This window comes from Anas platyrhynchos, chromosome 7, assembly GCF_047663525.1.
Source record: "Anas platyrhynchos isolate ZD024472 breed Pekin duck chromosome 7, IASCAAS_PekinDuck_T2T, whole genome shotgun sequence".
In the NCBI taxonomy this organism is placed as follows: domain Eukaryota; kingdom Metazoa; phylum Chordata; class Aves; order Anseriformes; family Anatidae; genus Anas; species Anas platyrhynchos.
This window is the reverse complement of record NC_092593.1, coordinates 19,033,975-19,046,658: the sequence shown is the minus strand read 5'-3', so window position 1 is coordinate 19,046,658 and position 12,684 is coordinate 19,033,975. Positions and strand designations below refer to the sequence as shown.

Here is a 12,684-nt window from a genome sequence, read left to right as displayed (position 1 = left end):
TTTACCTAAATATAAAAATAGCCATGTGGGAAGTTACTCATATTGACTCCCCTAAATAAGATTTAAGAGAGTATTTAAAGTTGTGACTCTGAGAAAAAACACATTTCCAATTCAGTCTAAGCAGTCTGAACATACAGTGAAGAAAATACATTGCTTGAGGAGCTTCCTCGCTTGCATGACTGACTGCTGTCATTGGTTGATTTCTGTGTAGCAGATACTAACAAGGCATCTGCTTTTCAAATGAAACTAACTCCTTCAGAACAGGAACATATGGAGAGAGTAAAACTGAAGCCAGTGATTCAGTTGTAGCACAAGAAGCTGCCTTACGTATCTTTGTCCGCTCACTTTCTTCCTGCAACATGTTCTGGTTGCTAAATGCAATTTCCTTTGTAAAACTAAGACGTGATAAGAAAACTGTTTTCTAATACAACCAGCTTGTAGTCTTGAGTGTCAATAGTCTCTGAGAATTTTTATCCGAGAATCTGGTTTTGTGTATGTGTAAGGGTCAATTTGACCCATAACTATAACCAGGAGGAAGAAGGAAGCTGATGAATGGGTTAGTAATTTAGGGACAGCATTAAAAAGGAGTTCAGAGTTTGTGCAGTATATACTGCTTTGCCAGCAAAAGAACAGCAATCTACTGAGAACTATGAAATAACAAATTTGGAGATGGCTTTTCAGTGTAGGGTTTAGGATCTGCAGTTATCTTGCTTTGCCATTAAACTGCTCCATCGTGATGTGTTCTTTGTAATGCCTACCTCATACATGGAAAGTCTGAAAGAGGAAGAACTAAATCTATGAATTGTGCTAGTTTTGTTTCTTTTTTTTTTTTTTAAATATTCTTTTTATTTTAAAGTGCATTATTATATTCTTAAAATAGAAGTATAAAATAGGTGGATAATTGTATGAAGAGACAGGAAAAAAGATGATGGTGCAAACTTGACTGTGAAATCCCTAGATAAGTTATACGTATGTTGCTTTACAGGCAATATATTCTGTGTTAATGCAATCATTTCTGCATAGAATCAGTTATTACCAACCCTCTAGGAGGGTGCGCTGTATATTCTGTTTTGAGGCATAAGACCTTGTTAAGTTTCTTTGTTTAAGGGACTACAGGAATAGAAAGGCTCACATCAATTTGAAGCCTTTTTTTTTTTTTTTTTTTTTCCCCCTGTGGGATAATCCTATTTCAGTTGTAAAAAAAAACAACCAACCAACCAAAAAAAACCAGCTATTTGACAAACCTATGCAAGAAATACTCTATATATGTTTCCACGGTCATATTGATGGTATAACTGATTCTTGCTTTAGTAGAGAGACACAAGTCACCATTTGTGCTGAGCAGACATGAACACAAATGCAGACTGTATGAAAAATAACCTACCTGGCTTCACATTGGTCTTGTGTAATAACCTTCTGATTTAGCTTAAAGGTAAAATGAATATAAAAAAAGCAGTGTCAAAGTTTTTTTTTGTTTGGTTAGTTTTTTAAACCTTAATGAATTTATGTTGTCTGGATTTTATTTTTTCATCTACAGAGGCAAAACCTGTCTCTGCTTTGCTTGTTGCTTATAAATGCCCACATTCCTGTTATGTCTGCCAGAGCCAGGAATAAAATCAGCTGTTGTGACTCCCTATCCAGTGCCTGAAGTACAACACTGACCTTCCTCTGCTAGCAGGATATCTGTGTTGCATATGTTGATATAAAGTATGTATTTGGAGCTGCTAACTCTTACTAAGAGCTGTTCAGTTCTTATCCGCTCAATTTAGTCATGCTTTCTTTAGTGGCAAGAAGTAGCCGTTGCTTGTATTTTGAAGTATCTAAAAAGTATCTGAAGAGTGTTTTTAGAACTGTATCTGGTAACTGAGTGACAAAAATAGGAGTGAAAAGCTGCATAAACAAATCCATTTTTACAGAGCTCTCAAGCAAGTGAGCTGGATCTGGTGGACAAGAAGGAAATCAGAATTGTTTGCATACCTGGCATGGACAAGCCAAATCTTTTACCTCTAGAAAAGAAAGTGATTATGTATGTTTGCCTGAAGGCATAATTTGCTTTCAGAGCTGTCTTGTATCTCACGTTTATCAACAGAATTCATCTTGGCTCTCATATGGTGAACTGACTCTGCAAGGCTTGCCCTCAGAAGTTGAAATGTCATTTAAAAAAAACACAAAACATTTATTAACTCAGTGTTTGTGTTTGGAAATTTAAGAGTTGAAAGTATTTCTTGATGTTCCTTTTAGTATCTTTGGTGCATCTGATGTGTACTGTCACTAGTAAATGACTGTAGAATTTTTTTTGTTGTTTAAAATAAAATCAGATCTCAATATTGGCTTTTTGAAACAAAAGTCAGACAACACTTAGGTGTTTGCTTACTTTCCAAATAGGTCTGACTTGTATATCTGGCTGGAGAAGATAAAATATAGATAGTCTCACTGAGGAAAATAATTCCCTGCTTCACCTTGCAGACAAATAGGTCAGTATTATTCATAGAACATAAAGCTGCATGTGCTTTTGAAGAGACAAGGACCTTCAATACTCAGCGGTAAGAAAAAAAGGCTTGGGCTAGTTTTGTTTCTTTCCCAATGAAGCCGTTAATGCAGTGCACCAAGGTTTACAATTACTGTTTCCCAAACTTTTTTTTTTTTTTTTTTTTTCCTCCCATAAGATCCAGGGAAAAAAGATTGTAAGGGGAGTATTTTTTAGTCTGGTGCTGCAAATATGTACATGTATAATGTTCCTGGGAGTAGAATTCCTACAGGAACAGGCTCTGGTACTGCAAATTGTTTTCTGAATCTTACAGCAAAATTTTGAAGTCATGTTATAAAATCTTGGGAATATGTGCTCATAGGAAATAAAAGCTGTGTGCCTGAAAGGTAAAAACCTAACTGCAATCATTTATCATAGCTATCTCTAGTGGAAAAGAATGTTACAGAATTAACAAACAATTATGCTGGAGATCATGTTTATTCTTCAAATTTCTCAAAACAATCTTGAGAGTTTTGGACTTCAGAGAGAAAAATAGCAGTAAGTGTGTAGTATGTAATATCTAGAAGATCAATTACTATGAATTTGCTGCTGCTGTAGACTCAATGTAAAATGAGTCAAATTTAAAACTGAATGCTTATTATTGAAACATGAAAATGACGAATACCTCCTGTATTTTTCACTGTTTTGATGGCTTTATTAAAAGCTCTTCACATAAAGCTAACTGAACAAGGATTAAATGTTTGTCTCCAAACAAAACCTCTTTATTATTGGCATGAGTTTCTTGTCTTTTTTTTTTTTTTTTTTTTCCACCCTGTATGTCACAGTCAAGGAAAATTTTGAAAAAAATTTTTTGAAAAAAAAGTTTGAAAATTTAGGAAAATATTTGTCTTCCTATTCTTTGCTAGTGATTTATTATTATTTGAACTGCAGGTAAAAATAGTTGTGTTTTGGGGGAGGGAGTGTTTTGTTGTTGCTCTTGTTTTTTCTTGTGTTTACAGAGTTTGTTTATCTTGTCCATCAACAAAATATACCAGAAATCTACTGATTTTTGGATTCAGGAAGGTAATCGAGCACAAGAATAAATGTTTTGAATCTATGAAATCTAAAGTATCTGACTGGTATCAGTAATTTATTATGTAATTTTTCCACTTACAAAACTCTCACAACAGCAAATTACATTAAATCACATTGTTAATCTTTAAATTGCTGGTACATAATTTCTTACGTCCGGGAGCCAAGACACATTTTGAGACAAACACTAAAGGGTGTGTTTGCCTCCAATTAGGGAAAAACACTATCAGTGTGTTAAGGTGAGTTGTGGCATGGGTTGTTTTTAATATTTTCCAGGTCAGTTCTCAACACCTCTAGGATGTCTAATTAATGAGATGTGTACTAAATAGTTTCTCTGGAGTAACTTTGTATGAAACTATAGTAGTCTGCATAACTGGTATCGTTTTTTTTGAAATGCTACAAATACTTGATATGAATCATTTTGCAGAACGACTGCAGCCTTCACCTGTGGTGAGCAAAGTTTTCAATATGAACTGCTTGATCAAGAATTGTAAGACAAGTATCTGATATCACAGTTCTAACTTTTTTTTTTTTTTACAACAGAATTTTGCTTACTCATGCTGCATGAAAACAGAATAGAAAACATTTCTGCTATTAAGTATGACCCTTAGAAAAGATTATAGATTACCTCACGTGAGCAATGAAGTAATTTTTTTGACATAAAAGAAAAAACTCAGACTTTATTGGTTAAGATTAAGCAGATTAATGAAACCAGGCTTTTTAGTGAGATATTTAATGCATAAAGTAAATATGTGAGTGGGGGTGATCAACAACTTGAATTGATAAAATACTCAGTCCTGTAACATTTTACCTACCACTTTTCTAAGCCTTCGTGTTGCAAAGGTAGAAATTGCATTACATTAAGTAAAAGGGGATTTTTGCCTCTGCTTTGAATAAAGGTGGTTCTTTGATAAAGAAACATGGAATGGATTTAGTGCACCTATTCTTATGCTCAGTTACCCTCCTGAAACTATCAGGAACTCCTATCAGGAGCACTGATAAAGAAGCTTATTTTATTTGGTGAAAGAGACCAGGAAAAAAACATTACTGCTGTAACCGTTAGAGGTGGTTATAAAATTGCTAGAATACAATCTTCAACATTTTTTTTTTTTTTTGATATTGAAGACAGGATTCTGAGTGATAGAAATGCATGCTGTTGTGCTTGTTTTTATAGACAGAGATATCAGTGTGGGCCTTCCCAAGGACAGAAGACAAGTTTTTAAGCTCTTTGGTTGGTTGATTCCTGGTTAGTCCTACCCCAGGGCCTTATGTAATTGCCTTTGAGTAGGACTGGATTCAGATAAACAGAGTGACATTAACTGCGTTCTTGCTCTTTTCTTTGCACTGACTCTACAGGATTTGGGTTATGAGAAGTTAGGCTTCAAGAAATATTGCAAAGTACTTAGTTCTGTTTCATGTTACCACCTGAGTGAAGGTTGTCAAGTTCTAAGAAAAGCAGACATGAGTTTGTCTTCAAGAAGAGTGACATTGCCTGCAGTTATGCCAATAACTCTGCAGAAACGGGTATGGCATTTAAATCGATCTTGTAACTAACTTTATTTTGAGTTGATAATGCATTTGCTTAGTGTAAATAAACTGTTTTAAATAAACATAGCTATATTTACATTCTATTTTTTTGTGTAATATTTTTTTCCCTGATATATATGTGAACATAATACTCATTTATATTTATATATTTTTTTTGTTACTGTGTTTTTTTCTCTGTCACAATTCTGTAATTATTTATGGAAGAAATTTGATTATAGATTAATGTAGTACTTAAATACAGAGTATCATGATTGCATTTCAGAATATTGAAATAGACCTCTGCAAAAGGATAAGGTACTGATCTTAATGAAAGATAACTGGAGTCCACTGACAAAAATTTTTGACCAGCTTTAAACAGAACATACTTCTTCCTCACACTGTCTGGCTAGCATCTTAGTAGTGGATGGTTCATCATGTACTTTGGGAATCAGGGTAACACTGTACAGTGCTTTGCTCTAGCCACTGTAGCGGGCTACAGTGCCAATGTAGCAGTTTTCTTTTTTTTTTTTTCCTTTTTCCCTTTAATCTCACTAAAGTGTGGAAGTAATACAAAATCATTATGCCTATGTAAATTAGGGTTGCTTAGTGTAACTCTGTGGATGTATGATGTATGGCAATATTAATCTCTATTATGCTATTAAATGGTTCTCACTATTACTTTACATAGAACACAGCATATACTTATGGCGTAGGTGCAGTGAGTCTAAAATAGTATATGAATGCATAGCTGTTATTGATTTAGTATTTTGAGTTCTTTCAGATTAATTTATCACTTGAGTTGCAGAGGAAGCCCGTGAACATGCAGTTTTAGTGTTATCTTAATTACATGGTCATATATAACTTTTCTGGTATAGTAACTTTCCTTTCAGATTCAGATATGTGCAAGATGTGTACGAGAGAGATACTGTGTAAGAGCACTCTACAGAAATGATCTTTCAAAAAAAAATTTGAAGTTTAGCTTCTCAGCTCACATTCTTCCAAACCTGTGGTTCCCTGCCTCCCAGTCCTCAAATCTTCAGTTGTCATAGTTGTTTTATTTTCAGCTGTTATTTGGTTATCTCTATGTTAGGAAGATGAAGGTCTTTGTTCTTGCAGTGTGTAGTTGTATTGGACTCCTCTGGTATGCACAGAGCAGTGCATGGTGCTATGTGGGAGGAGAGAGATGCATAACTTCACTCAATCTAACATTCTGAAGGCTAGGAAACTCAGTTTTAACTGTACTGTATATTTTAATGGATTGTGTTTCATTTTTTGCTGTTGAGAGATGAGCATCATTCTCTGAGCAAACTTAAAGTTTTGCTGTTCTCTCCTAAGGCATGGTGAGTGAGATAGATTTCTGTGCATTCTCTCCTATTTTAAAACACAAATATTTTCACACTACTATCAAATGACCTATTGGCTTTACTTCTTTTTATCTGTGCGCTTTGCAAGCCCAAAATAAAAATATGGGATGTGGGAGGAGGAAGCAGCACAGGATATTGAATTAGGTAGGTAGGTATCGGATTGCACACAGTTGCAGAAGTTCTCAGAGGTGTGTATCCTCCCTGAGGGCTTACTGTATGCCAAATTTGTGTCCTGTTTTTGCTCATGATGGTTATATTTATGCCAGTAGAATTCCCTGCAAATATATCTCCTCTCTCCATTCACAAGGCGCTTTTTTTGTTACTTCTGTAGCACTACCCTAATTCCTGGAACTGGAATACTACAGGGAAGGAAGGCAGGCAGGAAGCAGGCAAGAAAGAGGCTAGCTTGCAAGGGATAATATGTGTGCGTGCATGCATGCATGCACATGTGTGAATTTGTTTTTTGTGGACATTAGAAACATAGAAATGCAATTCAGTCATAATCTATTATTCTGGTATGTAGTGCCTTGAAATCAATTGCTTGGGATACTGCTTTTAAGTAGTATTTCTGTTAGACATTGAAATTGCAGTGCTCTATGTAAAAAGTGATCTTCAATTCTATTTTCTATAATGTAAGAAGAACCTGGACATTGGCAATATAAATATGTTATGTTAGCATTGCATTGTCAAGAGAAAATTGAGCAGTAATTCATAAGGTAATATTTTATGCTATTGATCATCCCCAATAATTATTTCTTTAACATAAGCATCAGTGTTTATGTAAGAAGTTTAGTTTAGTTATGGTACTGAAAGAATCTTTTTTTCCTCCCTCACAAAAAGTGACATTTTTTATTGTTATAGCCTGGCTGTTTTACCAGTTTCTTGAATGTTTTTTTCATTTTCATTCTAAGTAACTATTATGTTTTGTCCATTTTTTTCATACTTTTTTATTTTAAAATCAGAAAAGAAGTACGTATCATAGTTGATCTGTTTTATTCTTAAGTAATATATTTTTAACTAAAGCTACAGGGCCTCATTTAGATTCCAATGGGTCTTTTCGCACGGGCAGAAAAATGAGTTGCTTAATAAGCATGGGGAATTATGCATATCGAATATTATTAAAACCAGATTTATAGTGTGTATATAGACTAGACATATAATTAATCCACCACAGTTAGAGTAAATGTCCTTTTTTAATCTTTTGTTTGAATAACTCCTTACTCTTACAAAAATGTTTTTAAGAAATTAGATTTAAAAGGTCATAATGCGTTCAAAACAATGTTTTACAGTCAGTTACAAACCAGTCATTTATTCAAGATAAAAATCTGCAGGTCTGCTAGACTTGTTGTGTGATAAGTAGAAGAGTACTTAAGCAGCTGATGTTGGATGAAAGGTTTATAAACAGAATTGCTTTTTTTTTTTACAGCAGTTGGGAACTTCCTAGAACACTAGGTCACACAATGTTGGAAGGCCTTATGTACACAGGTAGTATGTATTGCAGCTGAACAATTTCTAGTGATTCTTGAAGAGATTGCATAGTTTCTTTTTAATGGAAGAAATATTGTATTGAATAGTTAGAAGAATAAATTGAATATGAGAAGAATGATTAGAAAATGAGCATGTGGTTTAGATTGCATGCTTATGACAATCCTGGATTTTAGCAGTTTTCAAGATTCTCTTGGATCTTTCTTCCATCCATTTTTTCTGGCCTGAAATAACACACTGCTTTAATGAACACCCACCCCTCCTGCCAAGCAGAAATGGTCACTTAAGCCAAATTGTATTGAGAATTACCAATGTCTGTCTGCAAGGCTAGGAGTGTGAAAGTAATTTCTCAGTTTTGCGTTTGGGTTCCCTGAGATGAAAGGCCAATGTGTTAATCCAGGAATTTTACATAAATGCACTTTAAGTGATATGGTAATGGTGCCATTAAATAGAAATATCTGGAGACAGACAAAGCATTCATGTATGCAGCATCTCCTCATAAGGACAGTTTGGAAAAAATAGTCATTCAAAGATGCATAAACACCACTCATACCCTCTTTCTCTTTTGTACAGTGTAATAAAAGAGTAACATCATACAAAGATTTGAAAACACATGAGAAAAGTAAGAGATGGGTTTGATTGTGCTTTAAAGACTTTGGGAACAGTGGTCAGGAGACCTGATGGTTGAGGTGAAGCATTTTGAATTGCTGTTATATCTTATTTTTAGTGGAATGTTTTTCTTCATGACTTGCTGGGGGGTGTGAGAGAAAATATTGGGAATAACCACTAGGTAAAGTAATACAATGGGCCTGACTGGAAATTCAGTATAGATTTAATGATCTTATTTAAATTACTGGGTGTATTCTGGATGTACTGATACTGGATGTGCAGAGTTTGATACAAATAGTAAAATGTTAAGCCTGAAGAAGGGTTAGGAGCAGAAATGCACGTGCGTGTGCATATATATATATATATATATATATATATATATATATATATATATATATACACACACACATGTATATGTATAGGAATGGGCAGAGACACAAACTCAATGCTGGAGATGGATAGTTTGCTTTTGAAATAAGTTTGTTTAAAATAGCCAGAAGGGGAAGCTAGTAGGGGAAGCTAGTACATAGTTTCAAGGGAAGGTCTTGCCACCTTTGTGGCAAGTAACATGTACTAAGATAGCTGCACTCATTTCCTCTTGATAATACATAAAAATTGCATGGAACTATTTCTATAGGTGCTTACCTGTTGTCTTAGATGTTTGTCTGAGGGAGCATACAGATTTCATGTAAGCTATGAAAGGATGATCTGCCTCAGATTCAGTCATCTGTCATACTTCAGTTGCAGATATTAAGTTATCGGTTCATGACAGAGACTGACGTGATTTTGGAAGTTCAGATTGTGGATGATAAAGAAGGAGGAGGGAGGCACAGTAGCATTTTCTCTTTGTGGAAGAGGTCTGGTTACGCCTCGTTAAGCCCAGGAACTGTGAAGGAGAGACCTACTGACAGGGCCTCCTTAGGGGAAGTATCGCAGCACTTTCTCTGAGGAAGGTTTTGGCCAAGCAAATACAGATCTGATACTATACTTTAGGAAGGTTCTGGGACCGATTTTTGCTTTGAGAATGCATTCTTTATTCTCAAACAGTCACACACCACTTGATCAGTCATACTTACTGGTTTCATGTTTTTAGAAGCAGTAAAGTTTTTGTTCTGTGTCAAATTGATCCCAAAATTTATAAATGAAACCAAAATGGGACTAACTTTACTGAGGGGGGTGGAGTACGAAGGGGTGAGGAAGGATAGGGGAACCCTACCCTGTGATATTCCAGTGCCTATGAGCAATCATATTTTATATATATATTTTTTATACAAAACCATCAATGATCTTGGAAATTAAAATGTATACCACTATATTGCATATTGCCATGAAAGGTAGGTGGGGATGTATGTGTGTGTATGTATAAGAGAGTGAATAATGAGTGTGCAGAGCTTTTAGGATGTCTCTTAGAAACCTTAGTGGTTTAATACACTTGGTCATTACTTGTCCCTTGTATAGTATGACAAGGTTTAGAGGCACAATTAACGTTGCACTCTGCCTTCAGTTCTTGAACATACCTTTGATACATTTTTCAGTTTCTTCATGCTTTCTTTGAACATCTAACATCCTTCATACAGTAACCAAGGAAATTGGCTGTGTTTAGTGCCCTACTCTGCTCATAAGCCTTTTCTGTTGGCAGAAAATCCTTTGGAGGAAGAAAATACTTTGGAGGAAGAAAACAAAACAAAACAAAAAAAACAATAAAACAGCTTTTTCATCAATTGATGAAAGTACTTGGCCATTTTCTAGCTCTAGAACTTGCCTTGACTTGTCGAGTCGAGACTTGTCTGGCCTTGTCTGGTCTGGTCGGGACTTGTCTGGACTGGACTTGTCTTTGTGGTGGTTTTACCGTGCTGGGCAGCTAAACCCCACAACTGCTCTCTCACTCCCCCTCCTTTAGATGAGGAGGGGGAGAAGTAAAGCAACGAACAACTCACGGGTTGAGATAAGGATAATTTAATTAAAGGGAAATAATTATAATAATTAAAGAAAGACTACCATGAACTAAACAATTTAACTAAGGGGAAAAAAAATGGAAAGGGGAAAAGGGAGGGGAAAAGGAAAAATAAAAAGAAGGGAGGAAAACAAACAAAATAAATGAAGGCTATATGGAAGTGCAGAGGAAAGAAATGACTCTCTACTTCCCACAAATGAGTGATGATTGACCATGTCCTTGAAGCAAGGCCTCAACACACGCAGCCGGTGTTCGAGAGGAGGACCGACGTTTTCCTAACAAGAGCCCACCCCTCCCCTCTTCTTCCTGTTTCCACCTTTTATTGCTGAGTGTGACATCACATGGTATGGAATATCCCTTTGATTGGTTTAGGTCAGCTGCCCTAGTGATGTTTCTCTCCTCACTTTTTGCCCACCCCCTAGGAGGGTTAGAGAAAGGCCCGATGCTGTGCCACTGCTGCTCAGCAGTAGACACAACACTGGTGTGATAACACTGCTGTTCCAGCTACAAGTGCAGAGTACGGCACTGTATGGGCTGCTGCCGGGAAAGTTAACATTCCAGCCAGACCCAGTACAGACTTGTCTGGACGTGTCTGGTCTGGACTTGTCTGGTCTGGACTTGACTTGTCCTTTCTGAACTTGTCTTGTCTGGTCTGATCTGGACTTGTCTGGTCTGGACTTGTCTTGTCTGGTCTGGACTTGTCCTTTTAGAACACATGGTTATAGGTAAATATTGTCAAAATATATTAAATTACTGAAATGATTAGTTTCTATGATTAGTTTCTATTACAACATCATCCTTTTAAAATATTCTTTTTGTTCCACTAGTTTTCATGACTGTTTTGCATTAGATGACTATCAAGTTTTGGCCTTTAATATAGGAAAAGCCCAGGTGCTCCCTGTAGCGACTTGGATTTGTCAGCAAAATTTGCTGACAAATCTGTGTTAATGTGAGTGTCTAGTTGAAGGTTTTACATGGTCTGAGTAGGCTTGCTAGCTTTATTACAGGATTTACACTTTATTTGGATTTTATGCCTTGGCTTCAGAGAGCAATACTATGCAAATGAAATGAAAGATGTTGGAAAGTGCTGAAGGATAAAACATTCTGTCAGAATAACTATTCTATAGCAGTCATACCTTGCCATTGTATAGCACCAGTGACTAGAAACAGATACCCAAAGACAGTATTGGGCTGCAAGATTGCTGTAGTTTGACCCAGCAGAGCAGTTTTCATCATTTTATACCAAATGGCAAAGTACTTGGAACAGGTTGCACAAGGAAGTTGTGGAGTTACTGTAGCTGGGGGTGTTTAAAGAAAGGTTGGTTGTGGTACTTAAGGATGTGGTTTATTGAGTGATATTGGTGGTAGGGTGGATGGTTGGACCAGATGATCTTGGAGGTCTTTTCCAACATTAATGATACTGTGATTCTATGATTTTAAACCAACTGTTCAGTATGATGGGTTAACCTACGTAGCCTTTGTTATATTTGCTCTCAAAATTCCTTGTACCACTCTAGAAATTATGTGAAAATTTACAAACTGAATTTTATTAAGCTGAAAATCTAAAACTCAGTCTTACTGAGTCTACAGCCTTTTTTCCTCTAGTGACCTCCAGGAGAATACTTAAGTAATAAAGGCAATGACAAAGGTATTCTTAGATTTAAAACTGTATTGTAGTTCAAGCCAGAACTTTTATATAAAACAAATTATTTAGAGACTTAGTCTTTCTCTGCTTCAGCAAGAGATATGCTCTGCTGAGAAACCAGCAACATAGTGTGAAAACCCTGGTAGAAACAATAGGTACTTCTTTTTATAGCTGGTATCTCTTCAGAAACATAGAGTGCAGCCAGAATGTGGCAGTAACAGATTTGCTTTCTCTTGTGCTGGAACACAGCATTCTATTTATCTCTGACAAGCGAAGGATATGTTGGACAAACTGAACTATTAAATACAGAAAGCCTCATTTAAATAATGTTAACGCTTTGACACAAATAGGGACAAGCTAGTCAAACATAAGACCGATAACATTCTGCCCTTAACTTTATTGTACACAGAAAATAAAAAATACAGGTGTACTTTAGTGGCTTTAAATAAAAAAAATCATTTCTCCCCTGAATTTTGTATATGACTTCTTTGGAAGGTACGGTAGCATGTCGATAATTTCTACCATATTTCTAGTTTGGGGC

At 35.8% G+C, this 12,684-nt stretch overlaps 1 protein-coding gene across 6 annotated transcripts in view; it reads left to right on the top strand.

Annotated features, from left to right (window-relative positions):
• GRB14 (growth factor receptor bound protein 14) overlaps positions 1 to 12,684 on the top strand; it is a 63,033-nt gene that overhangs the window by 14,264 nt on the left and 36,085 nt on the right. The window contains exons 3-5 of one of the 6 annotated variants that reach the window (XM_072040901.1): positions 1,964 to 2,018; positions 4,734 to 4,805; positions 4,995 to 5,083. The exons of 2 other annotated variants lie outside the window; for them this stretch is intronic. In XM_072040901.1, coding sequence (XP_071897002.1) covers positions 1,964 to 2,018; positions 4,734 to 4,805; positions 4,995 to 5,083 — 216 coding nt within the window. Of the gene's footprint in view, positions 1 to 1,963; positions 2,019 to 2,385; positions 2,544 to 4,670; positions 5,084 to 6,404; positions 6,427 to 12,684 lie in introns of those variants that run through there. 3 more of the 6 variants (XM_038182376.2, XM_038182377.2, XM_072040900.1) reach the window with 3 other exon arrangements.